This window comes from Pantherophis guttatus, chromosome 7, assembly GCF_059756535.1.
Source record: "Pantherophis guttatus breed Tessera chromosome 7, ASM5975653v1, whole genome shotgun sequence".
Lineage (NCBI taxonomy): Eukaryota > Metazoa > Chordata > Lepidosauria > Squamata > Colubridae > Pantherophis > Pantherophis guttatus.
The window spans coordinates 77,930,702-77,950,771 of NC_142069.1; the positions used below are offsets into that span (position 1 = coordinate 77,930,702).

Here is a 20,070-nt window from a genome sequence, read left to right on the forward strand (position 1 = left end):
ATGATGAAAACAAAATATGCAATTCCTATTTTATGTTGCAGGACAAAACTTCACGTACATCTGAGCTGTTGCAATAAGATAAAGAAATGTGATAATGGTTTTGCTTTTTACAACTTTTTATTATTCATGCTATAAGGAATTCCATGAGGCAAATAACTTTTCTAACATGAATTGCCTTGACAAGCCACTTAGAAATGAAAGGTTTTGGGTCTAACACCCAGTTAACAGCAGTTAGTTGCTGCTAACTCCAATTTTTAATCAGAAAGGTGAATGATTTTAAAAGCTGAACCATAATGAAAGGTAGTTTGGGATAGTATACTGTAGTTTTATACTGAATTCAAATTAATAAAATAAAATTTGCACACGGGGTGGTTGAATATCAAGGAAAAGTCAGGCACACATTCTGTCCTGCCATAAATAGACGTTCTGTATTTAAAAATCTGCCATTCTTAAAGAGATTGAATTGTGATTGTGTTGGAAAAAATATCCAAATATCCATCTGGGTTCAGTTCCAAGTGGGAAAAAAGACAGTGGAAACATGGAGACTGCTTGGAAAGATGGTTTAATGGTGGACAGGATCACATGGTTTGAGTTCCTGAACAGAAAAGGGCCGAGATGCTGAGCGTGCCTTGGTTTTATGCCCTCTCTGAGCTTTGAACTTCCTGGGGCACAGGAAGAGTATCCTGATTGGTTGTTAGACTCTCAGGGGGTGGGGGTCTTAGCTAGCCTTGCTGGCTGATGTAATCTTCCCAGGTGCCATGTGGTGAGTTTCTGTTGCTAGATGGGTCCTATTGTGTTGCAGACTGTTCACTGACAAAGGTGGGGGGAGGCAGGAAGCTGCTTTGTCTTTAAAACATCTTTCTCCATTTCTCATCCAGGGAAATATAATATTCTGCCTTTTTAATATTTCGTAAAATATTTCATTCTTCTAGGAGAGGGGTGAGTGCTAACTTCCTACAATTGTCTTCAGAGACACTGAATATTTTGCAATAATTATTAAAGTGTGTAATCAATATTTAAAATGCTTAACTTTATTTCAGTATATTTGACATACATCTACAATTTACTTTGCACAATTTTGAAACAAATAGTTTTACCAGGAAATACATTTGCTACAACCAAAATTGCTTAAAATATAAAAAACCCATCTTTTCTATTTTTCCTAGCAGCAATATATCAACATTTCAAGTTCACAATTTTAATTTCATGTCTTTTTTTTTACAGTATTAAAACTACTCACCAGTGCAATATTAGTTGCTAAATTCTAGAATTTTTTCCAGTTTGAAAACCATTTTTTTTAAAAAAAAAAAATTAGAATTTCAGAAGAGGTGAATTTTCTTTATTTCCTTCAGGACTTAGTTTCATCAAAGGAGAGTTCAGATCTATTAGCTAGAAGTAGAAAATATATTATTAAAACATTTTACATTCTTGGAAATATAAAGAAACCCATTTGTTAGCAAATCTACATTGACAGTGCAGTGTTGATTACAACCAATTGCACCCAATTCAAATATTAATTTTGCAATAGCTAAGCAATGCCAGCTTTTGACAGAATTTTGAGGTTAAATTTTCTAATATTACATGCAGTATATATAACATCAGTTATTGAACAAAGCTTCAAAGATAACAGTTGAGTAAACCTCTAAATGTAAAATACGTGTAATTAAACTTTTTATCATCAACCCACACTTAACAGTATTAAGAGCAAGATAAAAATAACCTTACCTGCCCTGTAGGTTTTAATGGAGAGGCTTTAGTTATTTCAGGAGTGTTAAGATCAATGAGAGGTTTGTTTTCACATTCCTGGATGGCAACTGGTGTTTTATCTGTTTCAAATTCTATCAACAAGTCCTAGAAAAAGTGTTTTAAGTGTTCCAATATCATATTCTCAAAAATACAGCATGTCAGGTTACATAACATCTATCCCCACCTCCCAAAATACAGTACCTAAATCTTTGATATTCTGCTGCTCCAAACAACCTTTAATTTCAGTGCTTGTGTGATCTAATTCAAAATTTTCCCCTTAATGAGTCATCAGTGTAAATAAGTTTCCCACCTACCTTTCCTGAAAACGGACTCTTAACAAGAATATTTATCTCAAAGTATTAATAGGAAGCACCGATGGACTATTAATATAACCAACATTTGAAATAATTGCATTTAAAATATTTTCAAGAGATATGGATTTGCAAAGCACATTTAAAAGCAAGACCAACAAAATCCTTCATTATTGAAATACCATAAGAGCCTTCCTAGTGTAAAATATTACCGTAACAACTACACTAGGAGGTGATAGCATCTTTCAAATTTTTTGAACACAAGCAGCAGTTGTAACACTAATTTTTACTGTAATACATGCTTTGTATTTTGACATGGCAGATAAAACACAACTTACCTCCTTAGCTAGTATTACTTCTGCTGTTTTCCCTTTTTTAGTAATGTCTTGTTCTATTTCAATAAAAGGTTTATCTGGTGAAAAAGTAAGTGCAATAGGTGTAATTTTTGGTGGAGATAAGTCTCCTTCTGTTGAAGATGGGCTTGACATCCATGTCTTGTTCTTAGTCACACATTTAGAACTAGGTAGAAACAACAAAAAAGCAAATTTTATGCAGAATTCCAACCTTGGAATCATTTATTTCTATTCAGTATATGCAATTGTTTCTTTACCCCAATCCGGCAGGAAAACAAAATTACATGAGAAATGGACTGTCCTTAAAACTTACACTAAAATAGTTAAAGATACTGTTAAGATTTTTGTTTCAATAAGTAATGTATCTTTCGCAAAATCCTTAAAGCTCATGGATCCATGTTTTCATTATAGTACAGTAAAAAAGACAGCGTCCCACAGAAATACATAGTTATGGCAAATACATAGTTACATCACTTGTACGTCATCAGTTGCAGCCAATAGAAATCATAACTCTGTATTTGTAATACATCACAGTATATGAATTGATTATCTGAATAATTCCAATGCATTCAGTTGATGGATACCAGTATGGAATGTCATAGAAAACCCTGAACCTTTTCTAGGGTGTGTTTCATGTTTTTTTCAGAACGAGAATTACTAAAAAGCAAGAAAACAGACAAGCTCAAGAGAGCACCAAGGACCCCTCATTTCAACCCTGAGCTACAAATATTATCCTTTATTGGTATCAGAGAATTCCATACTGAAACCTTGTAGTTTTCTCTAAAAGAGCTAAACTTCACTCAACATTCAAGTCAATATTTGAGCCAGAATCCCCTTTGGGGTTAGATAACCAACTTTATAACTTATTTATTTCCCATCTTTATTTTTTTACAAATAACTCAAGATGGCAAACATATTCATCACATTTTTTGTTGTTGTTCTATTCTCCCCACAACAACCCTATGAGAATTGGGCTGAGAGAAAATGACTGGCTTTTATAGCTAAGACAGGACTAGAACTCATGGTCTCCCACTTTCTAGCCTGGTACTTTAATCAATAGACCAAACTGGTTGTCTATATATATATATATAAATAGCATTTTTTGAAATCCGAGATAAGCACAGGGCATATTAATAAACAATAATTGCAAGGATGAGGAAAAATGGCAGAAGACGTACCTAATTCCTGTAGCCTTTTTAGAAGACACACTGGAGATGTGTCGAAAAGCTAAACAATTAGGGGATGATATTGTTCTGGGCACTGATTGGGAGGTCAGTGCTGGAATTCCCGAGGTACTTCGACCAACAGAGATAGGCAATATAGAATGTCTTCTGTCAGGAGTCCGTAAAAAAGGCTTCACAGCAGAGCAGGATTTTAATACAGTTCTTTCTAATTGTTTGACAGGTGTGGAAAATGCAACATTGCTACAGAGATTAAGAAAACATAACAAATTTAGAACCTTAAAATTTCAACTAAAGAGTCCTTATTTTTAATAGCTTATTCATGTTACGTTCAGTATTAGGAGGATAACATATCACAGTGGTTTCAAAAGACATACATAGTCCTTGTTTATCGATAGTGACTGGGACCAGGAATTACAACAATAAGCAATGCAATTGTAAGGCATTTTGTCATGTAACCACCACATCAACTTATTACAGCAGTTCTGGCGGTTCCAGATGGGCAAATCCCATGCAGTCACGGTATTCCATGGTCACCATTTGCAACCTCCTTCCGGCTTGTGTGCCTGTTAGAAACTGGCAGGAAAGTCGCAAGCGGTGATCACATGAGCTTGGGATACCGTGACATTGTAATCGTGAGCCATTTGCTGAGCATCCAAATCGTAATCACGGAGATGCTGTGATGGCCACAACTATGAGGACTAAGTACCTCTTGTTTAGCAACATTGTAAGTTTGAATGGTTGCTGCACAAGTGGTTGGTCAGCAAGGACTATCTGCATTTTACAGGGTTCCAAGTCAGATACTGCCCCAAACCATGGATAATTAAGCTTAACAATTATGTAATGTAATATTTGAACCGTCAAACATAAAGCTATACAGTGCCTTGCTAATTGCCTCAGTTTGAAGTTTCTGACAAGCTTGCAGTTATCTAATTTGCAAGCACAGAACTTATCTAAATATATGGATATTACAACACTGCCGGATAGCTTGACAGCGTTTTTATTCGTTTTTCCAGGAAATTAAACAATTTGGATTCTATCAAGGTTTCCAGTCACCTATGTTACAGGACAACTCAATGAAGACAAACAACTGAAGTGAAAATCAGTAGCTGTCATCCTATAGAAATTTACCTTTCAATATTGCTACCGGATAATACTGGATTTGATTGCAATACTCTGGTGACTTCATTTTCTGAAAAAAAAAAATATAAGCAGAAAATAGCTGAGTGTTCATATTAATTTTCTTAGATACATAAATATTTAATTGCTTAGATTAATTTCCTTACCTCGCTTTAAGTTTGGAGCTGCTATTTTAGAGTTAAGTTTGAGACTTGAACTTTTACTTGCATTTCCTAATGTGTTTTTTGATAATACTTTCTGAAGACTAGAATCTGAACCTTTCTGCAGATTACTGCTTGCGCTCTCAGATGTCAGTGTAGCTTTATATTTGGCTATATTCACAGGATTTCCTTTAGCACATTTGGGTGTGGGTTGTTTTCCAGATGCATCAGAGTGGGCAGCATTCACTGAAAATCCTTTCATAGGTTTAACTATGGAAATCTTGCTTGTTACAGAAGAGCACCTGGAGATGTCTGCAGCTTTTGTAACACTCGTTTTGACTAGGAAATAAGAAGACAGCACAGACTGCATTATCATTATTGTAGCCAATGTTTTTTAAAAATGTCACAAAAAGAAGCACCCGTCCCTGTTACAATAACCTTATACTATGGATAGCAATAAATATATGTTTGTAATATGAAATCACAAAAAAAATGTTGTGTGCTCTGTTGCAAACTGTACCCCCCCCCCCTTTAGTACAGCATGATGCTGCATGCATGAATGAAAGGAAAAATAGATTGCAGCATTCCATGTCTGGTTGAACTAGTTACTGTACCCCAATGCCCTTCACCCAACCCACTGGAGCAATCCAGGATACTTCCGTCACAAAGGTATCTGAAGCCATATAAGAAAATAGGAATACTTCCTTCATTTTACATGTCATCCATCTGGGTCACCAATGTTATTTGTGTCTTAAAACAGCATCTGAATCTAGTTTTTCTTACTATGAACCTTATTGTTCATTGTTCTTAATTAGAATTTTACTCACACATTTTTAAGATATTATTACCCATGCAATCAAACCATATAGGAATAATTCATCACATCTGTATCATTCTTATATTTATTTGAGCCTAACAAATGAGGTTTACTCAATCACAATGCAGATGAAGATAGAGCAGTGATTTATTGTATTTGTCTTTTATATTCTGATACACTTACACTCAGTTTTAACATATTTAAATTATTTGCTGTTAAATTTCACATTTTTAAAATGCTGCTAAGATATTTGTGCTGTTGAAGAATTTACTCAAGAGAAGCATCACTGTCATTACACTTTAATACAGTTTTGTCTTCCATGAATAGCTGTGGCTCCTTCCTTCTCCACTCACTGTCCAACTCTGACTACTTGAATATGTTTTCATTAAGTCACAGTTCCCAATTCCATACCATACACTAGAATCAAACCACAACTGAATAATTACCACTTCCTCTTTTAGGAGAAATTGACAGACTTGAATTCAAACTTGAATTCATGCTGGAAATAGAGGAGGAGGAGGAAGATGAAGTATTTCTTCGCATATGAACATTATTAGGCGGTTTCAGTTGTCTCGTCTTCATTTCCAACTGTAAAGACAATGATAAATGATTTAGCTGTAGGCCAAAGAAATATAATCAGGTATATTGTTCTTACCACTGTGCTTTGTTTTTTTCCTCATCAAATTGTATCTCTCTCTACCTGGATAATTTCAATTGTAAGTACATGTTTATCTCTTTCTCTCCATTATAGTAAGGGTCCCTAACTCCTGGTCTGTGCGATGCATGTGCAAAACCATACCCTTCCCTTCCCCCCCATGTTGGTCCACAGAGGCAGAAAAATTGGGTACTGCTACATTAATAGCATATGGATTTTCTTCTGTTTAGTACAAAAAATGAGGTCAAATTAGACAGAACTTACTACTTTGCAAATTACATTTCTGCATCAATGGATTTTTTTTGCCATGTTGATTCATTGCAAGGGAGAAAATCGAAACAGCTCTCAAAAGACACACCAGTTAAAATGTATTTTTTTAAATTAAATTTTTATGCCCCCATCTAATTGATACAGAGATTAGGAGCAGCTTAAATTATGAAAAAAAAAAGTACTTTCAGATAAAATATTGAAATGCCATGTATTTCAACATCCAAATCCAATTAATGATTAGTTAAAGAGTATTCACCTTGCTGGGAGTAGGAAGAGTTCTCTTGCTTTGCATGGATGAACTGGTAGAAAATGACAATTCTCCTACATCCGAAGCTACGCTTGATTTGTCAGAGAGCAAATCTTCAGATGACCCCATACTGTTTGAATAAATCCTGTTGGAAGAACTAGGCAATTTTCCTTGTTTGGGCTGCAAGATTTGGATTTGAAATATTTGTAAAACAAATAAATAAACAAAAATCTCATATTATTTCTATTAAATGAAAACTGTCTTGAATAGTTATGCCATCAAACTATAACCAGACCATTAGTTAAGGGGATCAAGTGATATGTTATTAGAATGCAAATATTAAACATTTCAATACTATGAAATCCAATTCATTTATGCTCTCCCTACTCCCCAATGTATACAACTGTTTGAAATACAGTTGAAAGTGTAGACTGTATTGAAAAGCATTTTTCTCAAGTAATACTGAATACTTCACACTGAATCAGCATGAATTACAAAATTCATTTAAGTCTTAACATAACAGTGTGACCTGGTCAAACTTTGGAATGACTTTGAATTGAAAAGGCAGGTCTTCTGCTTTGCTTTGTCTCTTATGAAGACAAAGCTCCTTTCTGCTGCTGACCCATTCAAAATGGCATACCAGTTCATTTTGTATCATAACCAGATACAAAAAAAGGTTTGAACTAGAACCTTTGAAGGTCTGTTTATGTTAAAGCAGAACTAACTACATTTCAAGAAATTGGGGAAGCAACTGATAAACCATCTTCAAAAGCTTCTCCCCTCTGGCTCTCTTCCTTGGCATCTTTAAAGTTTTGCTTTCCTCCCCTCCTCTCCAAGTTAAGATTCTAATTCAAATGTCAAGCTAAATACATTTTTGCAGTAACACCATTAGCAAAAGCAATTAAGACTTATATACCACTTCACAGTGCTTTACATCCCTCTCTAAGCGGTTTACAGTGTCAGCATATTTCCTCCCAAGGATGGAAAGCTGAGTCAACCTTGAGCCATTGACTCAAACTGTCGAACTGCTGGCAGCTGGTAGTCAGCAGAAGTAGCCTGCAGTACTGCATTCTAACCACTGTGCCACCACAGGTCTTAAGCATTAGGCACTTAAATAAGCAATAAGATTCTTACAGATTAAGAGTTGGAAGGGACCTTGTAGGTCTTCTAGTCCAGCCCACTTCCCAAGCAGACCTTACACCATTTCTTAATAAATTACCCTAGCCTCAAACTATATCTAGCAATACCTACTTTCACCTAACATTCTGACCAATCCAGGAAATACGCAGATGTTTCAGATTCAAACAATAACCTTAAAAATCAGGAGCACAGAGCTGCATGCTTTCTCAAAAACAGAAACATCATCATCAACAAACCCATAGATTTAAATACAAATTAGACAGAAAATTCTATTCTAATTAGAATTAGATTGTAATATTGTGACACAATTTAAAGCTTAGATATAATGCAAAAGAAAAATCTTTACCTCGCCTGCTACTGAGTAGTTGTTATTTCTAAGTGCAGGTGATGTTTTTACAGTCTGAAATTTGCTTCTTTTTTTAAGGCTTGTGTCATTCTTTGCTTGGGGTGAGGATACAGTGTGCATTTTAGGTAACTTATCTGTTTTAGCAGGACTTGGCGTGTTCAGAGACACTCGGGGAGAACGTGGGCCCTCCATTATTGTGACAGGTTGCCTTAAACGCTTCTGAAGTTGACTGCTTGGGCTTTCCCATACATAGTATGTCTCTCTTCTAGAGGTTGTTGGCGTTTTATCTGTCACTATTCCTTTTTCAAGGATTTTCAGTTTTGACTTTGATTCTTTCACAAACTTTTCAACAATCTCTGTCTTTTCCTCCTTCATATGAATAGTACTATTTTTTTCTGTTTTGTTTCCACTTTTAAGCTGGAAAGCTAGCAAGTGAGCTTCTTTAAATATTTCCACAAATTTATTTCCTGCAGGAGGGCTCCAAGGTAGATCATATATACGTGATTGAATTTTATTTTGACTCTCTTCATGGGATTCAAGCTGCACAGCAATACATTTTTCTTTATGGCCCACTGGTCCAACAAAAACTTCATCTTCATTTTCACTACGACAGAGAGAAATTAAGTCAGGTAACTGCACATACTTCTCTCTGTTCTTAATGCACCTTGATTTTAATGCTAATTTTACCTTGTGGGAGACAGTGAAATGTCAAAATCAAATTTTTCTTCAGTCAGGAGGTGAAAATCTGTAATTACAGTAGTACATCATACATTAGTATTGTAACATTTATAATGCTTGTTAGTGAGATGGGTGGCATATAAATTTAATAAACAAACATATCTGGGATTCCCTTTTTTTCTACAGGAACCAAATTATTATTCCGTACACCTTCAAATTATTGTACCATATTGCCTCAAATAGGCATTGGTTTCATGAACTTTCAGTTTAATGGATTGACTCTGCTTAACAGATATTCACAGGATAGGAACATCTCTTTATTTATTCTTATTAATGGAATAAATGAACTAGTAATTGGCGTGGAAGCTATGTTAATAGAATTTATAATAGGAAAGGTATTTGCTAGCAAGTCAGCTTCTTTGGAACTTATATCCTAAAAAGGTTCAATGCAAGAAGTGTCTGTACATATAATAAATGGTTCGGTTAAAACATTAGCATTAACAGTAAGCAAAAGTAATTATAAATAAAATTACCTTTGGTTATTTTCATTAGGGATTTATTTTAAACTCAATTTATGACCGCAATTGAGTCCAAAATTTATGTTGCTAAATGAGAAATTTGTTGAGTTTTGCCCTATTTTAGTAATTAGGAAGACACCTTATGACATATTGTTTTAACACCTACCATTGGAAGGAACAGCTGTTGTTTTACATTCTGAATCCAATGTTTTTTTGTCTTCCATGGTATCACTGCAAAACAGTTTCACATCTCATGTTAGATATTAAATACTTAAAACTATCACATTGTTTTGCCAAAAATTAATTGAGAATAATGATAAAAATGGTCAAAGAGCTTTTATAATCCCAACATGTTTCTGTCTTGCACTATAAGAAACTTAAATATTCTAAACATATTATTAATGGTCTAATTGACTGAAGTTTGGTTCTTCTTCTGTTTAGTATTTACATCCATCATATGTACATCCATCATCCTATTTATTTCTACTGTTTAATGTGACAGCAGAGGTACAGTATAGCAAATATCCTGGTTTTGATAGGAACCCAGATCAATTAAGTATTCCTTTTTCTGCATTTTACAGTAGACAAACTAGAGCCCATTTTAAGAACTTGAAGCTTTGTATAAGACAGATTTGAGTTTGTTTTTAAGATTGGAATTTTTATTCCAAATAATTTTTCTATACTTCCTCCCACTAAGAATTTTTGCAGCAAACACTCATTATAATAGGAATTCTAGCCTTATATACAGCAATTTTTCTTTTAAAAAAAATATGGACAGCTGTTGCCATGGAAACTGGGAATTTCAAATATGTTACAACAATGTAATATTAGGATATCTTAATGTACCAGTAAACCTGATTGTGCAACTCCATTTGTGCAACAAATTGAAAAGCATTTTCAGACAGCAAATTATGGTGAAAAATTACAGGTCACTTCCTTTAATACATTACAATAATTTAACACCATATGAAGATGGACTAGCAAACCTGATCACAATTTGGCTTCATAACATTTCAAGATGTATCCTTGCTTAGCTTTTAGATATGGTGATATTTTCAAGTTAGCTTTTTTCATTGCTTCCCAGCTATGCTTTATTTGAACAACACCGGAGGAAAAATCTTCCTCCAAACATAAATTTCCTAGCTAAATCCCTCTCTCTTCTCTAGTTTCATTGAAAACTTTGAGATTATAGCATTTGAGAGCTAAATACATATGCACAGTGCAAGAAGGTCCAATCATTTGGCTTGGCTATAAAACCATCAGAAAAACAAGCTCCACTTTCATCTGTAATCCTTCAGCTTTTTGACAAGTTGGATGCATTACTCTACTCAAAAATTGCATTTTTGAGGCACCTGCAATTAAGATCTATATAAGATCATTTTAGGAGCTTACTTTCAAACCAATAAAACTTCGTGTTCTGTTAGACAGCAGATCCTTTTAGAACACTATTTTTCAACCTTGGCAACTTTAAAATGTACCGACTTTCAACTCCCAGAATTCCCCCCCACCCAGGATGGGAATCTAGGACTTGAAATCCTGAACTTACCCAAATTGGAAAACGCTGATTTAGAACCTTTTTTTTTTTTTTTTTTAAAGATTGAAGCAATGCAACATGCTGAGCAATATGCAGCAGAATACATTTTGCATGGGCCACAAATGGAAAAAGTCTTTCTCTGGAGAAAAGCAAGTTTGTTCTTTATACCTGCAGTGTCTCTTACGATCAGGTGCCTTATAAATTGAATAAATAAATAAAACTAGACAAATCCCATCGCCTTTTTTTTTTTTTTTTGAGGGAGGGGGGAACTAAAGATCCCATTACGTTTCGTGCTCTAATCTGCCACTTTTACATTCCATACCCGGCCCAATCACCTCCAGGCTTTACGTGCCGCCTCACCGCCAGGCCAGCAACCTCCACGAGGCTCTCGTGGACCGTTCACGAATAAATTGGGACACTCCTCGGAGGATTGCGCGCCTGGTCCGGTTTTCCTGTCTTGAGGCGAGCAAGGTATGGCTATGCGGCACCGTTTGTCGTTTGCGCATAGCCTGAAAACCGCTAAATGTAATTCCTTCTCCCCCCGCCCCCCCCCCCAAAAAAACCGCCTCGGGACTAAATTCGAATTCACCTCAGAAAGGGGTCAAAAGAAAACTCCATTCGCCTCTTCGGAATTACCCGCGCGATTCCATTTGAAATGGCCCCCTCGGCCCGCCTCTCTAACCAGTTTCTCTCATTTCATTGGTTGATTTAAACAACGTCACAGCCTATTGACCAATTAGAGAAAAATGACTGTCGCTCCGCCCCTCCTTATCCTGCTTTAGTGCGCCGTGGAACTTGTAGTTTTTGGTTTTGATTTGTTTTTTGCCATTGGCCTTCTTTCTTACCGAGCGACGCTCAAAATTCTTACCGCTCGGAGATCGCTGTAGGAAGACCATAGAGTTGGGGGGAGGGGGGGAACTTGCCTTGCCTAACTCTATGGTCCGGCTTTCTATTATAAGGAAACACAACGACGTTTAATTATTGCACCTTCTGCCAAAGCACATTTTGGCAGGTCACCCTGATTCTAAGGGCTGGCTTCACAAAATTTAGGTTGCTGCAGTGCTCCCACAAATACGCAGGAACTGGGGAAGGAGGAGGGTTTTGAATCACAAGACCACAAGGAATTGTTTTTATTGGGCATACATATAAGAAATTATAATAAAAGAAATCCAATATCTAATTCTACATATTATAACTGCAGCTAGGATAACCTATGCACAAAATTGGAAAAATAACATCATACCAAAAGATGAAGAGGTGATAAGGAAAATTTTGGACTGTGTGGAGATGGATAAATTGATGGAAGAAATAAGATGAAATGGAATACTACTTAATATGGAATAAATAGTTGGAGGACAGGAATAATAAATAAGAAAATATACAATAGAGATGGGCTAGAGATAAGGAAGTATTAGGAAAATGGTATGAAATACACAATGTATGTAAAGTAATACATATAGAAATGTATAAATAAGTATAGAAAATATGTAAGAAATAAGGGAACCACAATTACAAATAGGTGAATATGAAGGAGGGAAAATACAAATTGTGATTATACACTGATACGGAATTGTTGTAAAATGGAAACTTTTTTCCTTTTTGTTTTTGTTTCGTTTTTGTTTTTTAAAGGAAAAAAACCAAAAAAAATTATTTTTTAAAAAAATAATCACAAGAGCAGCCCATTATTTAGCTTAATGCCTGTTATGAGAGAGCAATATATCATTCTGAATCATTGAAGCTGGGATGCATTGTGTTCTAGCATATATATGGCCATTAAGCACAATCCGTGCCTAGATACTTTCATGAATTGTTTATTAGCTTCATCTTGGAGTCCCCTCCCAACGTTTCTTAACTGCCCTCAGAATGACTCCTCTTGTCAACAAAGAGGTGCAGAAACACTGATGAAATTTTCCATGGCTGGCTAACACCTTAAACTGAAACGACCTTGTCTTTCCTCTAGAAAGTGTCAAATCAAATATCCTCTGCACCAGAGTTAAATTTGTTTTTAACATCACCATAGCCTACACTTCTGTTTTTGTTCTAATTGCAATGTTAGTGTTAGCTAGAGCAGAACACACACACACACACACACATATATTTGCTTGGCAATTTGTTTCAAAAAATTCTATATTTTCAAAATGTGATTGGGCCACCACCAGATGATTTATGAAGAATTTAGCAGGCACATACAACTGTAAGATAGGCCATTGTCAGTCTTCATTTCAAAAATCTTCTGCACATGATAGGTTTATGCCTCTGGTGCCTCACCCATCTGGGCCCCAACAGAATACTAGCTAAGAAATACAGGGTTTGATTATAAAAACAAATGTGTTCTCTTCCAATATATGATAAACGAAGTAACATGCAGTTCATTTGGAAAGGAACATATTATTTCTATCAGAAAAAGAAAATTCAAAATACAGATTCGTTTTTCTTTCTGGAAATATTTGAATGGATGAATTAGATTAACAATATTCATTGCTAATACCCTGTTCCCCCCAAAATAAGACATCCCCTGATAATAAGCCCAATTGGGCTTTTGAGCGCATGGCAATAAGGCTTATTTCAGGGTTCAAAAAAAATAAGACAGGGTCTTATTTTCAGGGAAACATGGTATTTATCATGCCATTCTTTGGGTTCCTAATAGAAAATAGTCAGTTGGAGCAGCTAGGCAATTTTATATACTATCTTGGACTCCTAAAGCATGTTATAATCGCGGCACCCAGCTCAATATGTACATAGTTATAGTTTGTATTATTTTTATATTTGTCTCTTCCGTTCAACTTTGCCTGATTCTTGGAGACTCCCTGGACAAGTCCCTGCAGTTTTCTTGGCAAGGTTTTCCAGGAATAGTTTGCCATTACTTCCTTCCTAGGGATGAGAGAAAGGGACTGGCCCAAGATTACACAGCTGGCTTTGTGCTTAAAGTGGGGCTAGAACTCACCTCACTTTATAAATCTGCCTATTTCCAGTTTAGGAGGAGAGTAACATTGATTGATGCAGAGGTGGGTTTCAGAAGGTTCTGACCAGTTCTGGAGAACCGGTAGCGGGAATTTTGAGTAGTTCGGAGAACCGATAAATACCACCTCTGATTGGCCCCTCCCCCATCTATTCTCTGCGTCCCGAGTCCCAGTTGATCAGGAGGAAATGGGGATTTTGCAGTAACCTTCTCCTGGAGTGGGGAGGGAATGGAGATTTTACAGTATCCTTCCCCTGCCACGCCCACCAAGCCACACCCACAGAACTGGTAGTAAAAAAATTTGAAACCCACCACTGGTGATGGTGGTAAAATGTCAGGAATATGGTACCAAGTAGTATCTTTTCTGACTAACTATCATTAAAAACCACAAGTGTATATTTAATAAAATCTGTGAGTTGGAAAAGATGCTATCAGACTCCTACTCTCCCCCCCCCCCACTTCCAAGTAATGCAGGTACGGGTAATTTCACATAATATCTCAGGAAAAAATAATATTGGAGATTTGGGCTGTAATACTATCTTTATATTCTGGGGTGCATATATTTTCTTTCATCCAGATGCAACACTGGTGAAATCCCAAAAGTGAAGGTGAAGTGTATTCTTGGTGTCCTTGCTGGGTATTAATTTAAAACTAAGTAATTTATGGGATGGAAACCTCCCATGTAGGACTTTCTCCGGGAGCCCTTGAGATAAACAGGAATGATTTGCTTTTTCAAATCTAGAAATGCAAATGCTTGTATTGACAAAAAAACAAAAAAACAAACCAGTATTCCAAATATCTTTTCATTAAGTTTTGAAACAGAATGGTGTCTGCTTCAGTCAAGCTTGCCTCCGTTATTCTGCCCCATCCCCACCCTCCTGCTCTGTTCCTTTTGAAGTCACACATGATATAAGTAGGGAGGACTTTTTCCACTATTCCGCTTTTGGAAAAGGATAGATTTAGCGGCTTCTGTTTATAAAGACTGAATAGCCAGTAAGGAAAGAGAACACGAGTGTGATCAGGACCTGCCACAGATCCATGGCATTTCCTGGCATTTCATCCTGTTTAGTTGCACAAAACAGCTTTTTTTGCTACTAATTTCACCGATTAATAGGCCTTTGGCTTTGAGAAAAAAGGCATAAGAGCCATCAAGAAAGAAATGAATGTGTCTAGAAGGTAAGTGACCTAGGGTTCATAATCTGAAAGCAGGAAGCAATTTCACTGTCATTTATCCTTTCCCCCTCTTTAAAGCTGAGTTTTAGGGACTCTGATAAGGAGTTGCCTTTAGAAATACAGAATTGTTGCAAGCTTTGCCGTAACATCTACTGGAAGATTAGGCTGTGGAAGAATAGGCTGTAAACCATAGAGGTTTGAGAACACAGAAGCCGAAGGAATTGAGGATGTGGGCTGGATTACTGGACTCTTCTGTTTGCATAAATTTTAGCTAATAACAACTCTTGGAAGGCCAGAAATCGATTGAAACAGGAAAACAGAGTTAAAGGTTTTTTTATGCTTTCATTTTTCTGGACTTGCTGTTTTAAGTGGAAATTTACATTACATTTATTTGCATGCAATATTTTCTTTTAAAACCAAATGTCTATTGTAGCTGATGTAAAATTTTCTAATTGTTTATGTGGGGTGCCCATATCCATTTAAACATTTGAGGAAAGGAGTGGATTGCCAGTAAATCTGGTTTTCAGATGCTCTTACCCAGAAAGAAGTTGTACAAAGAAATTAAAAGATGTGCTATAGAGATAAGTGAGTTTAGGGCTGCAGCATAGGACATTCTTCTCCAGTTCAGAAGTGGTCCAGCTGCAAGCCATTCATAACATTTTTAAAAAATTATAAAGTCAATTGAATATTATTGCAGTACAAGAGTACTGCATATCATGATTCTATCACTTAGCTCGGTGTTTTCTTGGCAGTAAGACAGAATTAGCTTACCTTCTTTCAAGATATATATTTAGTTTCTCAGTATTGTAATCTATTTGGTGAGTTCCTATCTATGCGCTAACTAGGACTCCATTATTAGGATGGCCAAGTTGAATAGATGATGCTATTACTGTGATAAAACCAATGCAAGTCCATTATAAATAGGTATTCCAATTCTATTTCCAAAATAAGCAGAACTACTCTTAGACCACTAAGAGTACATTAGTACATTAATGTACTAATGTACATTAGTACATAAGTACTAATGTACATTAGTACATAAGTACATTAATCACCTAAACTCAAAGTGAAATTAATGAAACATATGCATAGGATTTTTCTTCTTCTTTTGATTTCAATGGGACTTTTGCTTCCAAGTTCCTTGCCTTAATGGAGAAAGTAAGTTCACACATATATTTAATGAGACAACAGATATATTCAACAAGTTGTAATGCATTTGGAGACATGATTTGTTTTTGTTGCTCTCTCCCTTTTTTCTCTCAGTTCGCTAAATTAAAAAAAAAAATGAATAGAGCAAGATTCAGACCACAATGTTAAATATGCTTATTTTCCTTCAAGTCTTACTGAATTTAATGGGATTTATTTCCAGTCAAAATTCCATATTTAGAATTGAACTGCATGTATCCAGTATGCCCATCAATATTCTCAACAATTTGAAATTCAAATTAAATGCCGTTCAGAGAAGGAACAGTTAATTTCCTTAATTTCCTGTAAAGCAACAATATATGCATTTTTAAAAAAACATCTAGTGCATATAGGAACCAAATATCTGACAAAGATATTTGCGTTTTAAGACTGAAGATTACCTGTCTGTTTTGTGGGTGTGTCTTCAAGACAAACCTAACTTCATGGTAACTACAGGGACTAATCCTAAACCCTGTTAATTTTGTTGTTCATCAAGCAACCTTTGGGAGGGATGATAGGGAAGGAAATTGCTAATCTTGGTGCTTTTATTTTGGCAGGATTCATTGTCTTCGTGCTCATCGGTCTAAGCCATCAGCATACTCTAGAGAGAACTGGCACAATTCTTTTGGCTGCAAACACTGGTGTGAAAATGAGCAAACAACAGTCCGCGTACTCTATACACTGATCGTCATGGTTATTCTCATTGCAGTCTGGGGAGTATGGGCAAGGAAAGATTACTGAGCTTACTTAATCTTTCTTTCTTTCTTTCTTTCTTTCTTTCTTTCTTTCTTTCTTTCTTTCTTTCTTTCTTTCTTTCTTTCTTTCTTTCTTCTCTTGAGACTCAAAAATTCAAGATCCTGTTGAAGACAATATCAAAAATAGCATTTTGAAGCAGTGATTTCCCCCCCACACCCTTCAATTCAGGAATGGGTTTATACTACTTTCTCAACTTTCTTAAATGTAAGAAAAAAATGTAAAAAGATTATTTTGATATAAATAATACTAACATGTATAACACTCTTAAATTAACTATTAAATAGCCATGTTCAAAACAGTTTTGTCAATAAGTTGCTGATCTGGAGATGCCATCATGAATGGCCTTGAATCGTATTTCAGGCATCAAAATACGGACATAATAATTAGGAAAGAATTGAGGTGGTAGATTGACTATGCAGGTGGTAGATCCAATTCAATATTTGGTAAAATGTACCCTGTACATGCTTCACTGATTATAAGTCTCATTGTAATCTGGGATTTAATTCTGAATTAACTAGACTATGCTCTCTAAAAAGGTAAAGGTAAAGGTTCCCCTTGCACATATGTGCTAGTCGTTCCCAACTCTAGGGGGCGGTGCTCATCTCCGTTTCAAACCAAAGAGCCAGCACTGTCTGAAGACATCTCCATGCTCATGTGGCCAGCATGACTCAATGCCAAAGGCGCATAGAATGCTGTTACCTTCCCACCAAATGTGGTCCCTATTTTTCTACTTGCATTTTTTACATGCTTTCGAACTGCTAGGTTGGCAGAAGCTGGGACAAGTAATGGAAGCTCACCCCGTCACATGGCACTAGGGATTTGAACCGTTAAACTGCCGACCTTTCGATCAACAATCTCAGTGTCTTAGCCACTGAGCCACCGTGTCCCTCTTTACTTTATGCCCTCTATTCAGGCTAAATTCAGTTATTTAAAAAATGGGTAGATAACAACAATGCTATGTTCTTCCTCCCTACTATATAATGTTAATAGAAAACTGGATAACCGGAATCTGAACTCCTATGTAGAGGTTTATATTATTTAATTTATAGCTAAGTGTGTAGCAGGATTTCTAACTCAGAAGACTGAGATCCGGTGATGCTGAACTTTAACTCATGCAATTATTGGCCATCATGGCTAATGGCCATCCTGATTAAAGAAAACAAAGTACTATAGCCCACATTATCTGGAGGGCATTGGGAAGCATAAAGATGCTGCAGTGACATTTTTGGGGTTCTTCAACTAGTATGGAAAGGAAAGGAAAGGAAAGGAAAGGAAAGGAAAGGAAAGGAAAGGAAAGGAAAGGAAAGGAAAGGAAAGGAAAGGAAAGGAGGAAAGGAAAGGAAAGGAAAGGAAAGGAAAGGAAAGGAAAGGAAAGGACTCCAGGAGTCCTGCCATTTACGTAACCATTGGCATTTAAAAATTCTTGTCATTTCCCTTTTATCTGCAGCATGAATGTAACACTTGCCCATAATACTGAAGGATTGGAAAGGTGAATTAATTAGCATTAGAAAAACTGTCTGAGTTCCTGTGGTAAAGGTTATATTTAAACATGTGATTATTATAGTATTGTTTCTTTGCTAGAGGATCACCATTTATTGCCCAAGATTTATTCACAGAGGCTGAGAACACATGACACCAGACTTCCTAAATTTTATGACCCACTGAAGATAAAAATTATGAATCTCATTATCCAGTTAATATGGTCAATATGCGTGCTGAGTAAGGATCATGAGAATTATAGTTCAAGGTATCTAGAACATGACAAGTTAGGGGTGGTTGTTAAGACACCCATAAATACCAGGAAGAAAAGTTTAACATTCAGTTTTCCTAAAACCATAGAACTGTAGTTGAAAGAATCCACAATGATCCTGTAGCCCAGTGTTTCTGTGCTTTGTCATTTTTAAGATATGTAGACTTCACGAATTCCACACCTCTTAAAGTTGCCAAGTTGATATGATTAGACCACTGATATGGTCTAACCCTCTGCAATACAAAGTAGGCAGAAAAATGTCCAGCTTTTTATAAGCTTCCAAAAATAGAGAACCCACAATCTCCATAGGCACACTGTTCCATATTGTACAAATTTTACTGTTAGAAAGCTGTTCCTTATTTTTAAATGGTCTACTTATCAGCAACCTGTACCTGATTTTTCTTACATTTTTAATGGCCCTGGAAAAAGAGATGCTGATCATCGTCCCCATGGCCCTAGGAATATAGTTATTTTCTGGCAAGAAATAATGGAAAACTATGTGCAGCACATCTGGGAACATTGGATTGGGGAAATTTGATTTAAACTATGTGTAGGTTGCTTAAAAAACTAATAACGGTGGGCTTTACCAACCACAAGCGTTCCTTTAGATTAGAAAGCTTAGCCTGAAATTTCAGTTTTTGCAGCCCTCACCCCTACCCCCAAAGTCTAGAATAACACCAAGACTTCCAAAAGTTGTCATGAAATTGTAGCTGATGGAGAAAATGGTTCTGAGATTAATTAAATTAGAAGTACTTAACTTAAATCTAAATGAAATCAAGCTTAATATGTGACTTGGTTTATCAAGTCAACTGTAGTTCGTGGCCAGCAAAATGGTTTATACTTATGACCTGTATGAATTGGAGATTAACTGGTTTCGTTTATTATTTATTAATTTTTCACATTTTTGAACCACCCATCTCTCTCTCAGAGAGGCGCTCTTATTAACTTGGCCTCCAAGGTATGCAGAGCCAAAAGAGGTACCAAATGGGTGCTATTCACTTTGTAGATGCTTCAAAAACTCATGTCACCTCCTAAAACTTCTAAAATTATGGGAATTTTTTACTTTCTTTAACTCAGACACTAGGCTGCTCCTTTGCTGCTGCTATAAACATTGAAAAGTGTGGTGATTTAGAAGCAAATTGAATTGTGAAGGGATTTCTTTTGTGTGTGA

The 20,070-nt window shown here is 36.0% G+C and overlaps 1 protein-coding gene across 4 annotated transcripts; it reads right to left on the reverse strand.

The window, feature by feature from the left end:
• Positions 1 to 1,009: 1,009 nt before the first annotated feature.
• On the reverse strand, positions 1,010 to 11,771 carry GTSE1 (G2 and S-phase expressed 1). 4 transcript variants are annotated; one of them, XM_034442069.3, is made up of 12 exons: positions 11,666 to 11,771; positions 9,709 to 9,773; positions 9,034 to 9,091; positions 8,347 to 8,950; positions 6,870 to 7,040; positions 6,135 to 6,276; positions 4,878 to 5,210; positions 4,723 to 4,783; positions 3,589 to 3,834; positions 2,396 to 2,576; positions 1,726 to 1,851; positions 1,010 to 1,389 (listed from the first exon to the last, which is right to left on the reverse strand). In XM_034442069.3, the coding sequence occupies exons 1-12, from the start codon at positions 11,692 to 11,694 to the stop codon at positions 1,312 to 1,314; spliced, it is 2,094 nt and encodes a 697-aa protein (XP_034297960.2). In that variant the 5' UTR covers positions 11,695 to 11,771; the 3' UTR covers positions 1,010 to 1,311. The 4 variants fall into 4 exon arrangements, with proteins under 4 accessions (XP_034297960.2, XP_034297961.2, XP_034297962.2 ...); XM_034442070.3 differs by having other exon boundaries at positions 11,399 to 11,704; XM_034442071.3 differs by having other exon boundaries at positions 11,412 to 11,696.
• Between the last annotated feature and the right edge of the window lie 8,299 nt (positions 11,772 to 20,070).

Excerpts from the sequence above, each read along its gene's own strand:
- GTSE1 (XM_034442068.3), bottom strand. The coding sequence starts at position 11,582 with ATGCGCAAACGACAAACGGTGCCGCATAGCCATACCTTGCTCGCCTCA. Across the intron at positions 5,211-6,134 it reads TTCTCCTAAAAGAGGAAGTG|TCAAAACGAGTGTTACAAAA; the intron begins GTAATTATTCAG and ends CTTATTTCCTAG. Across the intron at positions 1,852-2,395 it reads AAGTAATACTAGCTAAGGAG|GACTTGTTGATAGAATTTGA; the intron begins GTAAGTTGTGTT and ends CACTTTTTCTAG.